The 25,067-nt window shown below is 44.2% G+C and overlaps 1 protein-coding gene across 1 annotated transcript; it reads right to left on the reverse strand.

The window, feature by feature from the left end:
- Window positions 1-22,508: 22,508 nt before the first annotated feature.
- LOC309568959 (integrase/recombinase xerD homolog) lies at window positions 22,509-23,201 on the reverse strand (the record flags this gene model as incomplete). The annotated part of the gene is made up of 1 exon (XM_082274724.1): window positions 22,509-23,201. The coding sequence occupies one exon, from the start codon at window positions 23,199-23,201 to the stop codon at window positions 22,509-22,511; it is 693 nt and encodes a 230-aa protein (XP_082130850.1).
- Window positions 23,202-25,067: the final 1,866 nt, after the last annotated feature.

The following is a 25,067-nucleotide window of genomic DNA, read 5'->3' on the forward strand; positions in this document are numbered from 1 at the left end:
TGCCTCCAGAAGCTGCATCCTGAAGCCATGTGGGCTGGGAGCAGGAGGACAGTCAGCGTGTGCCTCCCGACAGGATGTGTGGGCCTGGGAGAAGACCCCCCGGAGTGATGTGTGCCCGGGACGGTAACCAAGGGTGAATACGTCTCAAAGGTGAGAAGACGAACTGTTGATGTGAAAGAAATAAAGGACTGTGTTGCCCTGTGAAGCTATTATAAAAGGACTATTGAGTGTCCGCTGTAGGACAAGGAAGTCTGCCCGACGGTAGGTTGGAGACAGACACTTAGGCAGGTTCCAGTTGTGAGAAGGTAGCCGCCCACAGAGGCAAGGATTTATTTTCTGTTTTATTTTATTTTGGATGTTTTGCTGCATACAGCCTGGTGAAGAAAACACCATTTAATAAACCACACTGTTTGTTTGCAAGCACTTGTCGGCTACCTCTCTGGGAAAACGCACCCCCCCAAGGGGTCATCCACGCCTACCACCGAGCTAATCCCTCACATATGGTGGAGGATGCGGGCATAAGCAGAGATCCCTGCAAGGAAGTGCAAATGTTTGATGAACTTTATCTGGTGCATGAGATTGCACAATCTATGTGTGCAGGAGAGAAGATCCTGACAGAAAAAAAAAAAAAAAGTGTTTTAAAGAGACAGCGGTCTCAAAATTTTTTGATGAACTTTGTTGTGTCTGGTGCAAGTGACTGCACAAACTGTGTGCGCAGGAAAAGAGATCCTGCAAGAGAGAGAAAAACTACATGTGTTGAAGAGACAGTGGTCTGAAAATTGTTTGCTGGACTGTGAAAAATTTTGTTTGTGGAGTTATTGAAGATGGGGCGGTCCAAACGCCTGAAAAATGCAAAGATAGATGAAATGAGAGACCGGATTCTTTGGATGGAGGGGATGTTGCCGTCTGAACCAGCCCCATCCATGCCTAAAGAGAGTCTACTAAAGAGGAAGGTTGTTGTCCCTAGCAACACTGATGAAACTGCTATGGAGACGCAGTGTGCTCAGATGAAAAGTAAACTCAAAATGGAGGAGATGTTGAAACATCTGATTATATCAAATGCAGCTCAACAGCAAGCAAATGCAGCTCAACAGCAGGCAAATGCGGATTTTCAGCGGAGCTTTGCAGCTCAGCAAAAGGCTCACCAAGAGAGCATGGCAGGCTGGAAACAGAGACGCCAGCAGCCAATGGAGGCCATCGGTTTGGAGGAAACCGAGTATGTGTGCAGGGCTGAGTTGGATGCCTTGCAACGGAAAATGGAAGAAAAGGAACAAGCCTTGGAATTGCTTAAAATGGAGCATAGAAACTTGCAGGAAACGAATGAACTACTCAAGTCTCATGTGTCACAGTGGGAAGAATCCACTGCTCTTCTTTTGGTCGAGTTGCAAAAACGCAGAGAGACTATAATGGAGAAAGATACCATCCTCATGGAAAAGGAAAGTGAAATTCAGACTTTGCAGAAGCAAAGTATGGTTGATATGTTGGAGTTGCGTAATCAGCTGGAAAAAAGTCTTCAGTGTTTGGAAGTTACAAAAATAGACCTGCAGGAGTCGCAGGAACAGAATGTCGCTCTGAAAACGACATTGTCTCTCAGCGACAACGAGAAAAGTGAAAGAGAGGCTAAATTACTGAGTACTGTGTATGAGCTCACCACTTTGAGCAATGTGGTAGATGAATTACGTGCAGACTGTGAAAGTTGGAAAGGTGAAGCCCAACGTTTCCAGCAGCAGTTAAAGGAGAAAGAAGCCTGTGTGGCAGAATTACAATCTCATTCCCAGAAACTAGCCAATGAGGTGAAGGCTCTTATGCAGGGAAAAGGAGATTGTGAACATAAGAGGGAAAAAGTAGAGGCACAGCTTCTGGAATCGCAAGTCAAGGTGTCAGAAGGTGACCGATTGTGTGCTAAGCTGTCAGAGAAGGCAAACCGACTGCAGGTTGAGTTGGACAATGTTATAAATCAGCTTTCTCAAGCAGACAGAAAATCTAGAGAAATTGCGGAAGATTTTTCTATCTTGGAATCGCAGCTGCAAGACACGCAGGAACTCTTACAGGAAGAGAGGTGTCAAAGGCTGAGTTTTAGCACAAAGCTCAAACAAATGGAAGATGAGAAAAATGGCTTCCTGGAACAATTAAAAGAGGAGGCGGAAGCAAAGAAAAACCTATCAGAGCAAGTCGCAACATTGCAAGCTCAGATAGCGGATATGAAAAAACGCATGGAAGAAAGCGTTGGTTCATTACAGTGTGTTGAAGATGTGAAAAAGAAGTTTGATCAGATGCTTGGTGAAGAGAAGACTGTGTCTGCAAAATATGCAGAAGAACGCGCACGTGCAGAAACGGAGGTGCGTGATAACGAGAGCAAAGCCCTGTTCTTGGCTCGCTCTTTGGAGGAAGCTCTAGAGTGTAAGGCTGAACTAGAAAGTGTTAAACAGCTGCGTACAGAAATGGAAGAATTGGTCAGCTCCAAGGATGATGTTGTGAAAAGCGTTCAGGAGCTAGAAAAGTCTAAGCGAGCCTTAGAACAGCAAGTAGAAGAGATGAAGATTCCGTTGCAGGAACTGGAAGAGGAATTCCAGGCAACAGAGGATCTGTCCCAAAGAGGGGATAGTGTGCCTGATGCAGTTTTTAAAAGGATCAGTGTTTTGGGGTCTGTCCTGAGTGAGCCTCAGAAATGTGACGACATGTGGCTTGAATCACCCCTTTGGAATAAACCGTTCCTTCAAAAACTTCAAGCATTGGAAAATGTATCATTAGAACTTCAGCAAACAAAGGAGCTGAGTAAGAAATGTGGTGATTTCTCAGTTCAGGCTGAAAACCTAGTGGAGAAAACTAAGGCTGTTGGTGAAAACGTGAAGCAAATGAATAAGTGCCTTTCAGGGAGTGTTTCCAAAATGGAACTGGTGAAAGACGGGTGGCAGAAGTTTGATCGTGATCTTGAGATGCATTCCATGTGGAATTCAGATAGAGAAAAAGAACTAGGTGACCTTGAGCGGTCAAATAGTTCAGCAGAAAGTGCATTGAAGAAACCTGTAAAAGAATGTGTTGCAGTTCCATGCTTCTTCACTGATGCAGAGAGGAGGTCTATAATGGATACCACCCAGATCGCTGGGTTCAACTGTGTTGTTGCCTTTGACCCCTATGTTGGTGGAAGGAAAGTTGATGATGTTCTGGTTGGCTACTTCTGTGAAGAGTTTGGCAAGAAATATAAACTGAATATCAAATCAAGTAGTAGGCCTTTACTGCGACTCGCTCAGGAGGGCGAAAAGTTTAAGAAGTTGATGAGTGCAAATGCTTCAGATCTGCCTATGAATATGAAATGTTTGAATGATATTGATATCTCTGGGAAAAGGAACAGGGGTCACTTTGAAGAAATGTGTGACAGCCTGTTGTCTCAATTGGAAAATCCTCTGCACAGCATCTTAGAGCAAGCAAAGCTCAAGAAGGAAGATCATTCCCTTTTACAACAAAAAGTCAATGATTGTGTACAGCTGTATGGAGAGGCAACTCAAGTCACAGAGGGATGTCAAGAGTCCCTACTTGGAACAAAGCTTAGTGAAGCAAAGGTTCTCAAAGTTTTGTGGAAAACATTTATGGATTGCAGAGAGAGGCGTCTTAAGAATGTTGAAGACATTAAGACTAGCCCAATTGAGTTGCCTATGGATCACGGTCCTCCATGGTGGATTGGACAGACGGTTATGAGGGACAAGCTGTCTGACATTTATGAGAAAGCTGTCAATGAAGATGACAGAAACGAGAAGGAGCGAAATGATGCCAAAAATGCAGTTGAAGAATGTGTATATGAGATGAGAGACAAACTGTGTGGCATTTATGAGAAATCCGTCAATGAAGATGACAAAACAGTTTCATCCGGAAGCTTGAGGATAATAGGAGGCTTATCAGTGAGTCAGCAGTGCTTGACACATGCGTGCCTGGAAATCTGTGTCCCAACCCTAGGGTTGAAACAAGAGGGGGGGGTATGTAACAGGAAGTCAGCTAAATCTGGGAATGTAGTCACAGGAAGGAGATACATTTCTACCTGATTTAGAAAGTCCATTAATTAATTTAGGGTGTTGGCTACAGAGCTAGCCAGCAGGAAGTTGAAAGGCCTTCACCTGTTCAGAATGAGGGAGTTAAGGCTCTATAATTTGTTCAGAGAAATTCCTATTGTTTGCTGCCTCCAGAAGCTGCATCCTGAAGCCATGTGGGCTGGGAGCAGGAGGACAGTCAGCGTGTGCCTCCCGACAGGATGTGTGGGCCTGGGAGAAGACCCCCCGGAGTGATGTGTGCCCGGGACGGTAACCAAGGGTGAATACGTCTCAAAGGTGAGAAGACGAACTGTTGATGTGAAAGAAATAAAGGACTGTGTTGCCCTGTGAAGCTATTATAAAAGGACTATTGAGTGTCCGCTGTAGGACAAGGAAGTCTGCCCGACGGTAGGTTGGAGACAGACACTTAGGCAGGTTCCAGTTGTGAGAAGGTAGCCGCCCACAGAGGCAAGGATTTATTTTCTGTTTTATTTTATTTTGGATGTTTTGCTGCATACAGCCTGGTGAAGAAAACACCATTTAATAAACCACACTGTTTGTTTGCAAGCACTTGTCGGCTACCTCTCTGGGAAAACGCACCCCCCCAAGGGGTCATCCACGCCTACCACCGAGCTAATCCCTCACAATATATATATATATATATATATATATAGTAGGAGATCTCTTGGTGGTTGTATATTTCCAGTAAAAAGGTTTATGGGCATATCTACTTGATAGTGGACACTGATAGAGCACAGGTGTGTGTGGGGGGTGGGGTGCTCAATCTCAGAAGTCTGGTCAGATATAGGAGGAGTCCTTTGTAGTGCATTAGCACATCTATCCCAGCAAGGAGTGTTGTATCCAAGGGTTAGAGAGGCTGGATTCACCCCTTTTTTATAGATAGTGTAGGACCCACTGATAATGGGGTACTTTGACGCAGTGGTGGGCTTGAGCACGATATGGCCATATGGTGGGACTAAATACCCATTTTTATTTATGGATTGTCTCCATATTTGATAGTCATTTCTTTTGCATGTGTGCGCTATTCTTTTTTAATATACATGTCGCTTGGTCCATAGCTGCACCGGCTTTAGATATACATGTTCAGGGCTTGCTCCCCCAATTTTTTGCTTGTTTATTATGTATTCGGTCTGACCAGTCTTCTGAGGTTGAGCACCCCACCCCCCACACACACCTGTTCTTATCAATGCCAAGTGTTTTGAGAGTGCTATCTTATCCGAAAGTGCCAACCCCCCCCCCTCCCCCTCCCATCTGGGTCCCAGCTCTACCTGGCAATCATTCCCTCTCCTCCTCAAACTACTAATGAATACAACATAAAAAAATACCCCGCAGAGATGGGACTCCAGCACTCCCCATTACAAAAAAAAAAAAAAAACCCCATCCAACCTCCTTAAGCCCCCCCCCCCCTCTCCACCTCCTCCCAATTATGGCAATTCAGATTTTCAACTTTCTATATTATTTAAGCAATATTATAATGTCCAATGTTTTTCCTTTCTACTCCCTTTCTCTACACCTCCCCACATCCCTATGGGTAAGGGAGATCAGCCAGCCAGTCTGGTAATTGTATCTCCTCAGTTCCAAGAAAGTTAAATAACCCTTTCAAGTCCTCAATATATAGAAAGCCATGTCTTTTCGGAAAGTAACTGCTAATGGGTAACTCCAACGATATAAGAACCCCAACTGTCTTGCTTTCTCAAGAACTGGGCGCAACATTGCCCTCCGTATTATTATTGATTTTGAAAGATCTGGCAAAAGTTTAATGTTAGCTCCATTATATTCAATTACTCCTTTAGCTCATGCTTTCTGAAGAATTTCCTCTTTCTGGGCAAATCACATCTCTCACTCTACTCAAGTCTTTTACTCTAGGTCCCGGGGCCCTGTGGACTCTGTCCATTTTCAATGTTTCAGGTGAGTTGGATTCTAGGACTTTACAGAAAATATCTCTTACCACCTTATGCAACTGGTCTCCTCCTGAACCCTCTGGTAGCCCCCTGAGCCTTAAGTTATTTTGGCAGCTTCTATCCTCTAGCTCTTCTACACGTAGTTGTAAAGAAGTCGCTCTATTGCAGAGAGGGTCTCTGGTTTTTTCCAGGTTATCTAATCTCATAATTAATCCTGCCATTACTGAATCTCCAGTGATAACCTTTGCTGTCAATTCACCCAGCTGCCCCTGGACCCTCTGTATTTCTCTTCTGTAGTTTTTCTCCAGTCTGGAGATCAATGTCTCAACCTCCTGTCTGGTTGGAAATGCCCGTAAAAGAGCCGTAATCTCTGGGTCTGGGTCCGGGACTGCTGTCTTAGCAGCAGCACAAGTCTTATGCTTCTTCCCCGCTGACATAGCTGTGTGGATTGGCCAGACTCGCTGCAGTCAGGGAGAGAGCTGCCCGGAGCTCACGCTGAGCACCTCCTCACCCCGCCATGCCGTAGCCATGCCCCTGCCTGTAAGTTTTATATTATAAATGTAATCATTCAAATAATGTAGGAAAGTCACCAGGTCTCTCTCATTACCATCCCAAGTGATTATCACATCATCTATAGATCGTCTGTAGTATTTCATTTGTGGGATATGGGACCTATAAATTTGTTCTGTTCCCCATTTCTGCAGGAAGATATTAGCCACATTGGGGGCATACTTGGCCCCCATTGCTACACCTTTCACCTGATTGTAGAACTCCTTGTTATGCCAGCAGGAATTGTTACCTATTGGCATCTCAAGGACCTCTAGTATGAAGTCTATTTGGATGGAGGGTAAACTGTTTTTTTCTTCCAATGCCCATTTAACAGCGTTTAGTGCATGTCTGTTCGATATTAGTATACAGCAACTCTACATCTGCTGTAACTAGTAGTGTGTTTTCTCCTACTTCTACATTCTTTATTGATTTTATAACATCTTTGGTGTCCTCTATTCTCTGGAATAAAGGGAGTTTATACCGCTGACAATTGGTCTACTGGGCGGTTGTCTGAGGTCTTTGTGTATTTTCGGCACTTGATAGATAACTGGAATTTTAGGGGCTTTTATATTCAGATATTTAGCTTCTTTTTTGTCTAGGATTCCAGTGTCTGTACCCTTTTTAATCATTTTTTTCTTTAATTTCTTTGTGGGATCTCCATTTTGTTTTTTGTATGTGGTGATATTTACAATTCCATCTAGTTCTCTATCGTAGTCTTCCTTTTTAAGTATCACCAAACCCCCCCCCCCCCTTTGTCAGCAGACTTAATAGCTATATCTTTTCTCTTCTATTTATTTTATTGCATTCCATATTTTGGTCACAGTCCTGTTTATTTGTACTTGTAGCTCTTTTATCTCTTTTTGCACCATATTTTTAAAAACTTCTATGTGTTGATGGTTGGTTGATCTCGGGTTAAAAATTGATTTATTTTTTTATCCGCTATGTAAAAACAAGGCAAAAAAGCTGCTCCCCGCATGAAAAACAAAACAGCCTCCTCGACTCCCGCACGAAAAGGGTCCCTGCCGACTTGTGCTACACTTTTAGTATAGTGCCAGTCTTATGGGGTGAATTGAACGGAGGGCAGGGTCCAAGAGGCAAGTCAGTCTGGCACCCACATAAAGTGGTCACACTGCTACCTGCTGATATGATAATGCCGGCGGGTGAGGACATTTGGACAGACCGCAGGCCGCCGACCACACTTAATACAACTGGCCTGACGGCCGCCAATACTAATAAGTGTGTCGCTGCAGCCTAATGCTCGGCCAACCCTCCTCTGCCCCCAGATATGGGAGGCATCAAGTCAATAATATATTAAACAAAGATTGAGACAATAATAGTACCTACAAATATTATCACAATCACCCCGCGCTTCAGGAAAAAATAAAATAAATATGCCAGATATATGCTACCTTGACATATAGCTGCTGCCTTAAAATACAAACATAATCAAAAAAACATGTGTTAATTCTCTCAGAAGTCAGTGAATAAGAAAGGTTCAACACATAAGCAGCGCTAAAGACCCTGTTTAAAAGTCCACATATGTGAATGAGTCAAAAAAAGGTCCTCAGGAGAGTGAATCCACGGATGAAGATCAAAGGATAACTTCCACCACACCACGTGACCCCCCTAGGTATTGCTCACTCACCAGAAATCATTGTAATAGAGCCTTTGAATATCCACCGATCACACCAAATGCAGACCACTCCACGATCGTTTAGGCACAGAATCTCCCCAATCTGAACACCTTATACCAAGAGATCCACATACTCCAGTGCACCGGCAGTAAATGTAAGCAAGAAAGAGGCTCATAGGGCAGTATATCAACACAGTTTTATTAAAACACCCGCCCCATCCCTCAATCAATGCACTCACAGCAAACAATATATTAAAAGGCTTTCAATATGCTAGAACCATATGCTGATCGAGACCTCACCGCTCCGCTCCCGCTCCTCTGTTATGCTGGATCAGTCACAGATGTCAGCTCACAACGGGCAAGGATATGGGGATGCGGCTCTTACAGCTCTGAATGATGTTGTCGGGGTGTCCGCGTGCTCACGCCCTGACATGTTTCGCCATAACACTGGCTTCTACGGAGGGCGCGAGCACGCTGCAACCCCGCCTCCCTTTATCTCTCTCCTCTCCGAGATGTTAACCCTTTCCGCCGGCATGCTATCATCGCTGACAGTCTGCCTGAAGGGAAGATCAGTCTCGGATCATAGGAGTGAAGACTGCACAGTACAAAAAGACTCCAATATTGCCGATGTACATATGTGGCTGATGTTTGGCAGCACAATTGCAACAAAAGCGATGTGTTTATAAATTAAATTAAATGGGGAGATAACTTATTTAAACCAACTTCGCTGATGTGCTTTACTAAGCCCACCTAGTGGACAACTGTACAGCTCAGAGTAGTCACAAAATCTGTAATATATCAGGGAGATCCCTCCAAATGTGTAAATAATAATATCTACAAATTACTGCCACATATTAAATCGACATGGAGTGGTACAATACCGATCTTACATCAATTGTTTAAACAAAAAACTGGCAACTGTAGCATATGATACATAATGTCAATATATATGTTAAAATAAACATAGGATGTCAGTGTTGAATAAACAGCCCACATAAAATGTAGACCGAATATAAAACAAAATACAACACATCCATAATAAAATGTTGCAATAAATAACAACTAAAACCTGTTAAAATTCAACTGATGTAATTACACATCCAGAATTACAAATAAAAAGTATCAAACTGCTGAAAGGTTGCTAAAAGATTAGACGCACAAGGATAAAATAAACCTATATAAAACTCAGTATAAAATCCGAGACACAATCTTGGCATCAATACAGGCTTGACGTCAAAAGTCGCTAATAAAACAATTAACATCTAATTCGACGTTCAAGCCATTTGGTGTTAAAGAATTTGTCAAATAAATCCAGTGGGTCTCACGCTGGGAAAGAACCCTAACCAAATTTGCTCCTCTCCACACTGGATCTATTTTATCTATACCCCAGAATTTAAGTCCTGAGGGGTCTCTGTTATGTTTCAATCTAAAATGCAAAGAAACATTGTGGTATTTAAAACCTTTCACTATATTTGCAAGATGTTCAGAGACCCTTTTGGACAGTGTCCGTTTGGTGCGGCCTATATAAATCAGCCCAAACGGGCACTCCAGACAATAAACTACATGTGTAGATTGGCATGAGATAAACTTCTTTATCTCAAATGTCCTACCATTCCCACTCGAGACAAAAGAAGTTTTGGCTCTTTGTATTTCTTTTACCTGCCTACAACATGTACATCTGCGGCATGAATAAAAACCAACTTTGTCCCAAAATAATTTCGGTCTGATCGGGGGATCTAAGACTTTTTTAATCATCTGATCTCCGAATGAAGGACATTTTCTGTATATAAATAATGGTTCAGGTGGGAGTACTGGACCTAAAATTTTGTCCATACGGAGAAACCTCCAATGTTTATGGAAAATATCCTCCACTTCCTTATACTGCTCATTAAATTGTGTAATGAAGCCCCATTCATGTTTGGTGTCCACAGGAGCATTCCTATCACGTAAACATATCTCTTGGGTGTCTCTTATGTCCCAAGAGATATGTTTGATGCAGTCTGGCTGCATAATATATGGACATCATTTTTAATTGTTTACTTCCTATTTGCAGCAGCAGCATTCTGGAGAGTTGATCCTCTGACATTCCCCTGCACACTGCTCCAATCAACAGCGCTCATACTCCCTGAGCAATGTTGTTGATTGGAGTGGTGTTTGGGGGGGAAGATGTGTTGGACCACTGGAGACCCAGACCGCTGTGTTCAGAAGAGGTCTGGCTCTCCAGCATGCAGACAGTATGTTTTAACCCTCCTCTGCAGGAAATGTAGTAAACAAATAAAGAAGATTTTTGTATTATTACTGTGTCTGCATCTCAGTAATAAACTCAGGAGGTTCATTAATAGTAGATAGCTAAAGTTGGGTACACACTAGTAGAAAATCTGATAACCCCCGTCCGAAGGTAAAATCGTACGATTTTTGGCTAGTGTGTACACAACTTTCAGCAGCCGATGCCGACATTTTCAACGAAAAAAAAAACGAAGGGACGAACACCAGCATTTTTATCGTCCGTCCCCAGAAGACCAATTTTCGTTTAATGTGTATGCAGTACATCCGTGACAAATCAGATATGAAAGACGGCGCATGATCTGAAGTTGCTGACGACCTGGAAGTCTGAGAACAAATGTCCCAAAAAAAAAAAAAAAAAAATCGGACGAGAAATTTCGTGAACATTTATGCACTGTCAACTAAAAACGGTTATGAACGCTGAGCAAGAGAGAGAAAAATCGGAGGATATTTCGTCCAATTTCTGTCAAGTGTGTACGGGCCTTAAGTCTTAATACTTACCATTACCAAGAAGAAATACCAGTAAACCCCAATAATGAAAATAAGAAGCAATCCCCCAAAGCCTAAGCCAAGGACTTTTAGTGCGACGATGCAAAGTTCATTCGATAAAACTTTAGAAATTTCATCAAGATCCCTCATGAGCTCATCTAAAAAAGTAGAGGGAAAAGAAATAGGGCTCAAAGGTTGAGGGGGACTTTGCAATAAGGGTGCTGGTAGAACAAATATAATGGTACAATAAGAATATCAAAAAATATTAATTTTATTAAGGGAAATAAATCATTAAAAATTCGCGTACTGTATTCAAACAGAAACACAGCATCAATAAAAAACATATACCATTTCAGACCATGTTCTTATATACAGTTTAAATACCATAAAGTGTACAACAATTTCTACAAAAGGGTAAACCGTGTAAGGATTTATCCTGTACCGCAGAATATTGATGTTTTGTGCGGAGATGTGGAGATATCCACACGTTCAACCCGACATGTTTCGCGGCCAGTAGCCGCTTCCTCAGGGGTATTGTTTTACGCACATAGAGAAGGAAATATTTGTTACACACAAATTTTATGGTAAGAACACTAAAGTGGAAAGAAGAGAAAAAAAACAACATTGGGTAAGTATAAATATTCAAATAATTTTCCATAATGTTAATGGTGTAGATATTAATACATTATATTACAACATAACATTAAATGTTTTACAAGTATGTCCTACTGAGATACATTGATCAAATATGGAAAAAAAATTAGTGTATATCACACCTGTCTAGTATATGGTCAGTCACCAGAGTGGTATTATGTCAGGACCGCAAGGTAGAGGGGAGGACCCCCCCGGGGCGGATACGGGAGCGTAGCCAAAGAGGAGGACAACACTGCTGGGGTAAGGACTTATATGTCTAGAATTGAAGAAAAATATATAAAGAAACAGATATTGGTATGGATCCCATATGATATATAAGGTTCCATATATTGATTTGTACAAATATCTAAACACGAAACTTTACTCATAGTCTTACCCAAACTGCTCCCAAGAAATTGAGTATGGGCAGGGGCGGGCAAAGATGTGGTAACCACCATATATATAGATGGTAAAACAGGCAGGTTCTTATATTTTTTGCCACCTGGAAATAAATAGGACGGGTAATGTCACATAGTAAAATAGTTCTATAAAATAGAACACACACCATGTGCTCCACCCATCGTGCAGTAGTTGTAAACATAGTGAAAAAGTAGTCCAGATTAAGTGCTTGGTGGAACCCTTAATACGATATATAATCACGTGAAATGTCAATATGGAGTCATCCAATAACTTGTATAAAGAATTGTGATAGAGTATTCGAAAGTAGGGATCCATCAAGCATATAGTATGAAAAAAAGGGGAGAAGATGTGACCATGAAGGTATCCCAGAAAGTATGGAAGAGCAAGGAAACAAGTAGACCTGATAAGAAGGATAAGTAGACCAAACATCACAGAGAGTGGTGTCTTGGTCCAAATAGGTTTGAAGTCAATCGTAGAATTACCCGCAATGATGTGTCGACGAGGCGTCCCGACCCTGCAATGCAAGGAGAGACGCCCGCGTCGCCGCCTAAATGGGGAAAGCTCCACCCAGATGACGTATAATGCGAGCGTGTCGCCGAGTCATCTGGTCTGGCGCCGGGAAGTGCGTGCGTGCGCGTCAATCGCGCCTGCGCACTGGCCAGCGGTCCAAACGTCATCGCCGCGCGACTGCAGGATCCATGGAAACAACAACGCCATGTCAGCAAGTCGGGGCGTGACGGAGACAGCCGGCGCATCACTCCTAAAACATAGGGATGATGCCCGACGTCACGTACCCGCCATAGGGGGAGGCACCCAAAGCGATCCTAAAGACATCGATAACTGGCTTCTGGTGACAGGGACCAAAAACAAAGAAAAAATTCCCAAAACGATCAAATATCTCAGGGGACAAAAATGTGTACAAATCAATATTATTCATATTAAGTACAATTCCGGATGTCAAATACAACACATTTTTGAATATATACATACATAGTATACAAGAATAATTGCATGTACCACTGTATACAGAAATGAATTAATAAGCAGTGAGGGATACATCTCACTGAAAAAGAACCAAAAGTTTTATCCAGGCATAATATATCCTGGAAAATAAAACCCCAGGTATAAAGTTATGTGGGTCTTTATAACATGGCTAGGTGAAGCCGGGCAGGAAGGGGAAAGAAAGACAGGGGGGAGGGGGAAAGAAGGGTTATTTGGAAGTCAGTGGCAGATAGCATCACAAGAACGATTTATATGTGTGGGCTTCATTCAAACCCGGAGAAATGATGGCATTGAGTTTTTCAATCCATATAGTCTCGCGACGTAATATTTTCTTATCCCAGTCTCCTCCTCTAGGGTCCGGAGAAATAATCTCAAGGACCCTAAAGGAGACACAGGAATTATCAAACCTGTGATGCAGGCCGATATGTCGAGTAACTGGGGTGAGGATCTTGCCCCCCCCAGAGCAATAGACATGATCGCCCACCCTTTGTCCAAATTGCCTTATCGTTTTACCAACGTAGAAGGCTGAGCATAGGCAACTCATGAGATAAATTACTCCACGCGTGGAGCAATCGGCATATCCAGGAAGTTTATGGATAGAGCCATTAGGTAGTCGTGTAATAGGGCCCTCCTCGATCCAGGGGCACCGGGGACAACCGCCACAGCGGTAGGTCCCCGAAATGCGCCTAGGTCGAGGGGGGTCACTGCAATAATGACTTTTGATTAAGAGATCACGAAGGGATGTCCCTCTTCTGAAGACCAACTCTGGATATTCCTTCACATATCTGGAGAGAGTTGTTTCTTCGCTCAGAAGGTGCCAGTGCTTCTGAAAGATGGCTCTTAGCTGTTTGTTGTTGTCAGAGTATTGAGTTATTAGTTTTACAGTTTGATTAGAATCAGTTTTGGTCTTTTTTTGTAATATGTCCCTTCTACTCTGGTTTTTTGCTTTGTTGAAGGCCTTCCTAAGAGTAGTACGAGAATAGCCTCGTAAAAGTAGTCTTTTTTGGAGTTCTTTAGCCTCTCTCAGAAAGTCAATGTCTAATGAGCAGATTCTCCTTATGCGCAAGTATTGCGCATATGGGATGCTGTTTTTCAGTGGGATGGGATGGGCGCTGGATGCGTGCAGTAGCATATTTCCGGCGCTAGGTTTACGATAAAGGCTCGTAGTGACAAAACCATTGGCATCTTTTTTTTTTTTATCTCCACATCCAAGAATACAATAGATTCAGGATGGAAATTGTAAGTAAATTTTAAGTTAAAATGATTATTATTGAGTGAGTAGAGCATTTTTTCAAGCTCTAACTGTGGACCTGTCCAAATTATGAATAAGTCGTCGATATAGCAAAGCCAGTGTGTCACATATTTGAGCCAAGGGGCGTAAAAGTGGCTGGAGGAGACATGCCTTTCCCAATCTCCCAAAAACAGATTTGCATATGAGGGCGCGCAACACGTCCCCATAGCCACACCTTGTTTCTGCAGAAAAGTGGTTTCCATGAACGTAAAGAAATTATGTGTCAAAATAAATTTCAAGAGGGAAAGAATAAAGCCATTATGTGGCCAGGTTTGTTCATGTTGTTCATGTAGAAACAGGCTTACCGACCGGACGCCCGCCTCGTGCGGGATGCTTGAGTATAGTGCCTCGACATCTACCGCCACGAGGAGGGCGTCCGGGGGTATCTGAATCCCATCAATGCGTCTCAAAAGGTCCGGCGTATCCTGAACAAAGGAAGGTAAAGCCTGGACAAACGGGCGTAAAAAAAAGTCAACATATTTACTCGCATTTTCCGATATCGAGCCTATGCCGGAGACAATCGGTCTCCCCGGAGGTTTTTTTGAATTTTTATGTATCTTCGGCAGCGTGTATAGTGTTGGAGTCCTGGGATGTTTGACTATTAGGAAGTCTAGTATGTCTTTATCAATAATGCCTGCGAGATATGCTTCAAGGCATAAGTTTTGTAAGTCATTTTGGAAATTAATTGTTGTCTCAGGGTGAATGGGAGTATACCAGTGAGGATTTTTTAATACGTCAAGACACATAGTCTGGTACTGATCATGTGACATAATCACCACGTTCCCCCCTTTGTCAGAGGGTTTTATGACGTAGTGGGGGTTGTTTTGTAATTGTTTGAGTGCAGTATTTTGAGCAGGTGTTAAGTTGTCAGATATCGGGTGCCAGCGTGTACGTTTTAATTCCCTTACTGTTTGGCATACGAATGACCAAATGTGAGGGCAAGTGGATAGATCAGGGAAGCGCTGGGATTTAGATTTGAATCTTTTGTCAGGGGGTCCGCTGAGAGTCACAGACTCCGTGTCAAAAGATTTGGGTACCTCAGGATGTGTGGACCCCTCTTCGTAGAGGAGCATGAGGTCCCTCAAAGCGCGGAATTCCTCCATCGTGTAGTGTTTAAGTTGTTCAGTAAGGTCTATTTCGAGTTTCTTTTGTTGACGATTTTCATCAAAAATAAATTTGTAAGTGAGATTCCGGGCAAACAGGTAGACGTCCTTGATAGTCTCATAGACATCTACCTGTTGTGCTGGACAAAATCCCAACCCAAGTTCTAATACTTGTATTTGATCCTGTGTAAGTGGAAAATTTGTGAGGTTGATAATATTAAGTGCATTCGAATTGTCATTCAAGGGAGTGTCGTGGTTGTGGGGGTTTGAGTAACAAATCCTTTTAATTTGGTTTGTTTTTTGACTTTGGGTGTTGCACCCAATTGTGGATCTAAAAAAATCCCATCATCCGTGGAGGGATTTTGTGTTTGGGGTGGAGGGGGGTTAGTGAGGATTTTCTGTAGTGCTGGGGTGAGGTCACTAGTTTGGGTGTGTTGGAGGGAGGGACGTCTCTTACCCGTCGGGTGAGAAGGTGATCCTCCACCATGGCGAGTACGTTTCGTAGCTCGGCCGCGTGGGGCAGTGGATCGTAGATTGGTCTGTGAGTGAGTGGGAGCAAAATTAGATAGATTAGATTCAAAGTTATCATACAGCTGTTGACCCTGGTTATTCGATTTATCTGAATTAATAATAGGTTTTTCTGTCCATCTATAGGCGTATCCGCCCATGAAGGCCATTTTGTCTCGATTGAACTTAGATTGTTTTTTAAAAAAGATGTCCTGATTTATTTTCTCTAATTTAGATTTAATGTCAAGCCATTTGGCAGGGAAATCGGAATGTTCCGTTACATGTTTATACTGTGTATTGAGATTATTAATCTCAGTATCCAATATTTTCATGTCCGCCTTGTATTGTGTCACCAAGATTCCCATTAGGTTCTTGGTGCATTCATCCAAGGCCGATTCCCAGCTATTCTTGAGGGTGTCTGACGGGTTTTTGATATTAGGAAAGGTGTGGAGACGTAAGCCCTGAGGGTTTAGATCCTCACTGATATATTTTTGTAGGAAATCAATATGCCAATAGAGGTGGGACTTCCTCTTTAATAGCCCTAAGATTTTTTGGGAGTATATTTTTAACTCTTCAATGTCCTTGTGCTCAGATGTATACGCCGACTGAATTTGGGACATGAAACCTGTCCATGCTTCACCAGAAAGGTCCATGTTGACAACGTAATAAAATTTGTGTTCACTAAAGAACACGAAGTAGTACGTACAAAAGAAAAAAGGGGTAAGCAATTATTGTATAAATTTGTACTTAATAGAGCTGTCAGAAAAAGAAAGATCGCGCCCTTGGTGTGTTATCCACCTGATTGATTTACAAGCAAAGGGAGACAGACTCATAGATAGTATAAATAGTCAAAGCACCACGTCCCAGTTGAATATGTAGAGGGAAAAGAAATAGGGCTCAAAGGTTGAGGGGGACTTTGCAATAAGGGTGCTGGTAGAACAAATATAATGGTACAATAAGAATATCAAAAAATATTAATTTTATTAAGGGAAATAAATCATTAAAAATTCGCGTACTGTATTCAAACAGAAACACAGCATCAATAAAAAACATATACCATTTCAGACCATGTTCTTATATACAGTTTAAATACCATAAAGTGTACAACAATTTCTACAAAAGGGTAAACCGTGTAAGGATTTATCCTGTACCGCAGAATATTGATGTTTTGTGCGGAGATGTGGAGATATCCACACGTTCAACCCGACATGTTTCGCGGGCAAGTGGCCGCTTCCTCAGGGGTATTGTTTTACGCACATAGAGAAGGAAATATTTGTTACACACAAATTTTATGGTAAGAACACTAAAGTGGAAAGAAGAGAAAAAAAACAACATTGGGTAAGTATAAATATTCAAATAATTTTCCATAATGTTAATGGTGTAGATATTAATACATTATATTACAACATAACATTAAATGTTTTACAAGTATGTCCTACTGAGATACATTGATCAAATATGGAAAAAAAATTAGTGTATATCACACCTGTCTAGTATATGGTCAGTCACCAGAGTGGTATTATGTCAGGACCGCAAGGTAGAGGGGAGGACCCCCCCGGGGCGGATACGGGAGCGTAGCCAAAGAGGAGGACAACACTGCTGGGGTAAGGACTTATATGTCTAGAATTGAAGAAAAATATATAAAGAAACAGATATTGGTATGGATCCCATATGATATATAAGGTTCCATATATTGATTTGTACAAATATCTAAACACGAAACTTTACTCATAGTCTTACCCAAACTGCTCCCAAGAAATTGAGTATGGGCAGGGGCGGGCAAAGATGTGGTAACCACCATATATATAGATGGTAAAACAGGCAGGTTCTTATATTTTTTGCCACCTGGAAATAAATAGGACGGGTAATGTCACATAGTAAAATAGTTCTATAAAATAGAACACACACCATGTGCTCCACCCATCGTGCAGTAGTTGTAAACATAGTGAAAAAGTAGTCCAGATTAAGTGCTTGGTGGAACCCTTAATACGATATATAATCACGTGAAATGTCAATATGGAGTCATCCAATAACTTGTATAAAGAATTGTGATAGAGTATTCGAAAGTAGGGATCCATCAAGCATATAGTATGAAAAAAAGGGGAGAAGATGTGACCATGAAGGTATCCCAGAAAGTATGGAAGAGCAAGGAAACAAGTAGACCTGATAAGAAGGATAAGTAGACCAAACATCACAGAGAGTGGTGTCTTGGTCCAAATAGGTTTGAAGTCAATCGTAGAATTGCCCGCAATGATGTGTCGACGAGGCGTCCCGACCCTGCAATGCAAGGAGAGACGCCCGCGTCGCCGCCTAAATGGGGAAAGCTCCACCCAGATGACGTATAATGCGAGCGTGTCGCCGAGTCATCTGGGCTGGCGCCGGGAAGTGCGTGCGTGCGCGTCAATCGCGCCTGCGCACTGGCCAGCGGTCCAAACGTCATCGCCGCGCGACTGCAGGATCCATGGAAACAACAACGCCATGTCAGCAAGTCGGGGCGTGACGGAGACAGCCGGCGCATCACTCCTAAAACATAGGGATGATGCCCGACGTCACGTACCCGCCATAGGGGGAGGCACCCAAAGCGATCCTAAAGACATCGGTAACTGGCTTCTGGTGACAGGGACCAAAAACAAAGAAAAAATTCCCAAAACGATCAAATATCTCAGGGGACAAAAATGTGTACAAATCAATATTATTCATATTAAGTACAATTCCGGATGTCAAATACAACACATCTTTGAATATATACATACATAGTATACAAGAATAATTGCATGTACCACTGTATACAGAAATGAATTAATAAGCAGTGAGGGATACATCTCACTGAAAAAGAACCAAAAGTTTTATCCAGGCATAATATATCCTGGAAAATAAAACCCCAGGTATAAAGTTATGTGGGTCTTTATAACATGGCTAGGTGAAGCCGGGCAGGAAGGGGAAAGAAAGATCGTACGATTTTTGGCTAGTGTGTACACAACTTTCAGCAGCCGATGCCGACATTTTCAACGAAAAAAAAAACGAAGGGACGAACACCAGCATTTTTATCGTCCGTCCCCAGAAGACCAATTTTCGTTTAATGTGTATGCAGTACATCCGTGACAAATCAGATATGAAAGACGGCGCATGATCTGAAGTTGCTGACGACCTGGAAGTCTGGGAACAAATGTCCCAAAAAAAAAAAAAAAAAAAATCGGACGAGAAATTTCGTGAACATTTATGCACTGTCAACTAAAAACGGTTATGAACGCTGAGCAAGAGAGAGAAAAATCGGAGGATATTTCGTCCAATTTCTGTCAAGTGTGTACGGGCCTTAAGTCTTAATACTTACCATTACCAAGAAGAAATACCAGTAAACCCCAATAATGAAAATAAGAAGCAATCCCCCAAAGCCTAAGCCAAGGACTTTTAGTGCGACGATGCAAAGTTCATTCGATAAAACTTTAGAAATTTCATCAAGATCCCTCATGAGCTCATCTAAAAAAGAAAAAAAGAAAATTTAATAAAGATGTCTACATGGAAATACTCTAAAACAATATTTCCAACTGAAAATCAAAATCAAGTTTAGAAACTGATTGGGATTAAAAAACTGAAATTGCATTTCTAATGGTAACAAGCATGGGTGTCCGCAAGGTGGGGGGGGCAAGTGCCCCCCTCTGGAAACTTAACTTTCCCTTTAAAGTGGTTTCAAGCCACTTTATACCATCCTGTCTGGTCTGTTTAATAATCATGCATGCCCATGCCCCTGTGTCTGTGTATATGTTTTAAAAAAATAAGCCGTTCTTTACCAGTTTTCAGAGCGCCGATCGCTGCTCACATGACTCTCCGGCTCTCTCCTCTCCCCGACATCTGCCTGCAGTGGGCTGGGCCCAGGATTCCCCACAGATGTTAGTCGGGAGGGGAGGAGGTGAGAAGAATGGGAAGAGGAGAGGTGGTGGGTCACGTGAGCGGCGATTGGCGCTCTGAAAACTAGTAAAGAGCGGCTTATTTTTAATAAACACAGACACAGGGGCACACAGGATTAATAAACAGACTGTAGACAGGATATGAAACTTTAAATTAAACTACAGCAGCAGGAGGGGAGGATTCGGGCACTGACACAGGAGCAGACAGGCAGGGAGGAAGGAAGGAGAGAGGACAGAAGAGATTAGGAGGGCTGCGGATGATGGATGCACATAGACGGACGATGGTGTCAGTGAGCATGTGTGTATGAATAATGAGGGACTAAGCCCCTCCCCTTTATGACATTTTCAAAATGGGGCGGAGCATGGTTGACCTTAAAATGATGCCCTCCCCCTTTCCTGAAAAATGTTTTGCGGAAGCCCATGGTAACAAGCCTTATTCTCCCCTTTCCATAAAATACCATGAGAAGTGCATACTATATGAGAGTTGGTCTCCTTGACTGTGGTATTGCCGATGCTGCGGCTGCTCCTTGCCCCATACAACCCAAACTTACCAACAGACCCCCCCTTTACTTGTCTAACGAAAAAGGACACTACAGTCATTTTTTGGGTTTAAAAGGCCATAGCAGCCAACTTTATTAGAACTAACTAGTAAAACACTAGCTAGCAAAGAATTACCATTATTCAACAAAACAATCCAATACCAAAATTTTAAAGCGAATGACCATTTAGGATCTTGGAAGGCAACTTGACTTCCCCCCTGGCTGTATCCCTGACCCCAATAGACCTCCAGGCCCTCAGCCGCCACTGCACCAGCTCAAGGACTATGAACCATTGGGATCCCTTGATACCGCCTACTGACGTTGCCAGGGGTAGGTCCACCCATACCTAAGATGGGCCCTACCCCTCCATATTCCCTTTCCAAGTAGTCACAGCCCTCCAAGACCCTAAAACCCCAGCCACTGCCATGACAAAGAAAAGCACACGAACCGTGCCGCAGCTAAAACCTAGATAAACAGCAAAATCCTAAACACAAAGTGACAAGCACAGCATGCGTGCAACGTGCATCATACAACAAACGCAGCCAAGAAACATTACAAATTCCTTCATCAGTAAAATAAGTAAAGATCGTGCTTTTTTTTTTTTTTTTTTTTTTATGTTTTATTGTAACTGCGTATAACCACATGTTTTATTTATTTATTTATTTTTTATTTATTATTTTTTTTTTTTTGTGTTTGCACACTTCGACATTACAACGGGATGGGCGGGCGGGAGAAGTTCTCCTATTGCTGTCTGGTCTCCAACTGACCGGACCCCTGGTCCCACCCTAAACTAGCCCCTGCTAACCCCACCTTGCCCCACCCTGCCCCACCTTCCCAAAAACCAATCACCTGCTTTAATTTTTCCTTAAAAAGTTAACCCCCACTGGGTAGCAACCTTCCCTGCAAACCCCAGTCATGTCCAGCCTTCCGCTTACTGCTGTGCATCCATCTACAGGCTTCCCCCCTTGACTGTGGTATTGCCGATGCTGCGGCTGCTCCTTGCCCCATACAACCCAAACTTACCAACAGACCCCCCCTTTACTTGTCTAACGAAAAAGGACACTACAGTCATTTTTTGGGTTTAAAAGGCCATAGCAGCCAACTTTATTAGAACTAACTAGTAAAACACTAGCTAGCAAAGAATTACCATTATTCAACAAAACAATCCAATACCAAAATTTTAAAGCGAATGACCATTTAGGATCTTGGAAGGCAACTTGACTTCCCCCCTGGCTGTATCCCTGACCCCAATAGACCTCCAGGCCCTCAGCCGCCACTGCACCAGCTCAAGGACTATGAACCATTGGGATCCCTTGATACCGCCTACTGACGTTGCCAGGGGTAGGTCCACCCATACCTAAGATGGGCCCTACCCCTCCATATTCCCTTTCCAAGTAGTCACAGCCCTCCAAGACCCTAAAACCCCAGCCACAGCACACGGGCATGACCCCTTATGGCCGTGTAGCCCTCCAAACCCACAGCGCCCTCTGGATACCTTCCTGCAGACCTAAAGTCCACAGGTCGATACCAACCGCGTTCAAATGAACCCCGTCACCCCTAAGATAAAGGGCCGGGTCCTGCTCCAGCTCAAGATGCCGGATCGCCAGTCCCCCGTTACGCACAACAAACTTGGCCACCGCCTTATTCACCTTAATCCTGGCTTTGTTCAGGCTAGTCACCGAACGAGCCAGGCGCCAAGAAGTGCGGGCGACAATGTCCGACCACACCACCACAGTCTGCGGAAAAAGCGTCCGCAGCCTCAGGAAGTCCAGCTTGACATCCCTAATCAGCTCCCTGGAGGAACGGAGGCCCAGATCATTGCCGCCCGCATGCAACAGAAGTATGTCGGGCGGCCGCTCAAGACGGGCGCAACGATGGACTTCAGGGAGGACACGGGACCACAGCATGCCTGAGACCCCAATCCATCTAACCTTTACCTCCTCCCTGCTCAAACCCAATTGGCGCCCCTCTGGCCTAACAGCTGCCCTCCGAGCACCCCAGACCACATAAGAATGTCCTAAAATCCAGGCCAAGACTTCCGTGGCTCCTGTAAAACATAAGGAGGGGTACATACCAACATACATCCTGAGTACATACACAAAAACCCACAGAGAAAAGCAAAGAAAAAACACCAGCACACACATAACGAACATCCACTAAATGACCTCCCCCGGGCCCCGACCAGAACAGAACAGATCCCATCTGCCGCATCACAACAAATGCGGACGGACATACGAGCGAAATCGCCTGGACTCCCAACGCCCAATTTTTCGAAGGGCCCGATCCCCAAGGCCCCACCGAGCCGCTTCCGTGGCGGCTCCGATGCGGAAAGAGTGAGAGGAGAAATCCATCCCCTGAAAACCGGCTGCCCCCAAGCACTTCCGGAAGACAGCCGTAAATTGAAAACGTGAGAGGGCCGTGCCATCAGCCCGTAAAAACAGAGGACCCTGTTGAGCGGAGCGCACCTGCAACCAATGCCGCACCGCAGCTACGGGGCAAAGCGAGGACCCCGGAACCACCCCTAGCTCAACACAAGCCCCTCGGCCCAGCTGGTCCGTTTTTGACCTGCGTATCCGGATTAGAAGCTTGTCCGGATGCAAACAAACATCCTCCAACTGCAATCCCCCATTCCCCCGTCTGGAAATACTCACCAACTCGCTAATCCGAAAAGCTCCAAAGAACGCCAAAATAAACGCCGTCCTGAAGAGTTCCACCTCCTGGTCCGCAGAACACACACCCGGCAAGCATTCCACCAACCGGGACAACACATCAAAGGAAACCGGGCGCCTGGAATCAATCGAACGAGTACCCCTCGCATAACCCTTCAAGGCCTTTTGAACAAGGAAATGTTTGGTTACATCGGCAACCCCCCACAATTGAAAATAGAAAGCCAAGGCCGCCATTTTGCGGCGTAACGTAGAAATAGACACACGCTGTTCAAAATTCAAGCTCACAAAATATAGGAGCAGGAACAACCGATCCCGATCACCAGAAAGACCCCCCACCTCACTCACCATCTGATGCCACGTCGCCCAGACCCTCTCGTAGGCCGTCCAAGTGGAAGGACAAACTGACGCTCAAACCAAATCCATTACTGCGGCGAGACGATGTTCCACAGCTCCCCGGGACACAGCAGGCCTTGCTGCTCCGCATCCGGTGCCAACCTCCGAAACCTGTCCCACTGGAAGCGAGAAAGAGCATCAGCCACCGAATTGTCAACACCCGGAACATGCACAGCATAGAAAAAAGAATTTAGAAGCAAACATTTGAGCACCAGGTGGCGAAGCAACCTAATAACCGGTGGTGAAGAAGCAGTAATGCTGTTAATCGACTGAACTACACCCAGGTTATCACAATGAAAACGGACCCTCTTATTTTTGAAATCCTGACCCCACAACTCCACGGCCAACACAATGGGAAATAATTCCAACAGAACCAAGTTACGAATGAAGTCAGAATCTCGCCAGGAGGCCGGCCACTCCCCCGCACACCATTGCCCCTGGAAATAGGCCGCAAAACCCCCCGAGCCTGCCGCGTCAGTAAACAGCTCCAGGTCAAAGTTCGACACCGGAGCTTCTAACCAAACCGAACGGCCGTTAAAGGAGCTCAAGAACAAATCCCAAACCTGCAAGTCATCACGATGCTCTTTAGATAGGCGAATGTAATGATGCGGCGCCCTGACACCCGCCGTGGCAGCCGCCAACCTCCGGCAAAACACCCGCCCCATGGGCATGATGCGGCAGGTAAAATTCAATTTTCCCAGCAGGGACTGCAGGGCACGCAGCTGAATTTTTCGTGTGGCCAAGGTCCCTGCAATAACTCCGCGTAGGTCCAATAGCTTGTCAACCGGAAGCCTGCATTCCATTGCCATCTTATCAATGACAATACCCAGAAATCGCAGTTCCGTGCATGGCCCCTCAGTCTTGTCAGGGGCTAATGGGACTCCAAAATAATCAAACAACTGTTGGACCGTAGCCAAAAGCGTTGCACACATCACCTCCCCCGGAGGACCTATCACCAGAAAATCGTCTAAATAATGAATTATGGAAGACAACCCAGAAACATCCCTAACAACCCATTCCAAAAAGGAACTGAACGTTTCAAACAGCGAACAAGAAATGGCGCAGCCCATAGGCAAACATTGGTCAACGAAAATTCCACCCTGCCATTCACAACCCAAAAGATGCAGGCTGTCCGCGTGCACCGGTAACAACCTAAACGCAGCCTCAACGTCAGTTTTCGCCATGAGGGCCCCCCGCCCAAAACGACGCACCCAGGCCACCGCTTTATCGAACGAAACGTATGAAACCGAGCATAAGTCTTCCGCTATAGCGTCATTCACCGACCCCCCAGGGGGATAAGACAGGTGGTGAATGAGTCTAAACTTATTAGGTTCCTTTTTTGGAACCACACCCAGAGGGGAAAGCACCAGATTCGGCAAAGGCGGAGACGAGAAAGGGCCCGCCATCCTGCCCAACCTAACTTCCTTCATAAGCTTCGCCGAGACCACCGACGAATGTGCCCTAGCGGAACTTAAATTGCCCCCGGGAGGAGGAACCACCGACAAAGAACAAGGAATGCGAAAGCCTTGCGAAAACCCCCCCAGCAAAAGAGCAGCTGCTTTCCGATCAGGGTACCTACTTAGGAACCTGGCCAACCTTTCCACTTTCACCGGCGTCCGCCCTCTTACCAGCGTCGGCATGCTTTGCACCCCCATGCTTAAAGCATCGTGCCGACGGGTGATTTCCGCCGCAGTTGGAACACTCATG

This window comes from Pelophylax lessonae (genome assembly GCF_965119305.1).
Source record: "Pelophylax lessonae genome assembly, chromosome: 12".
Lineage (NCBI taxonomy): Eukaryota > Metazoa > Chordata > Amphibia > Anura > Ranidae > Pelophylax > Pelophylax lessonae.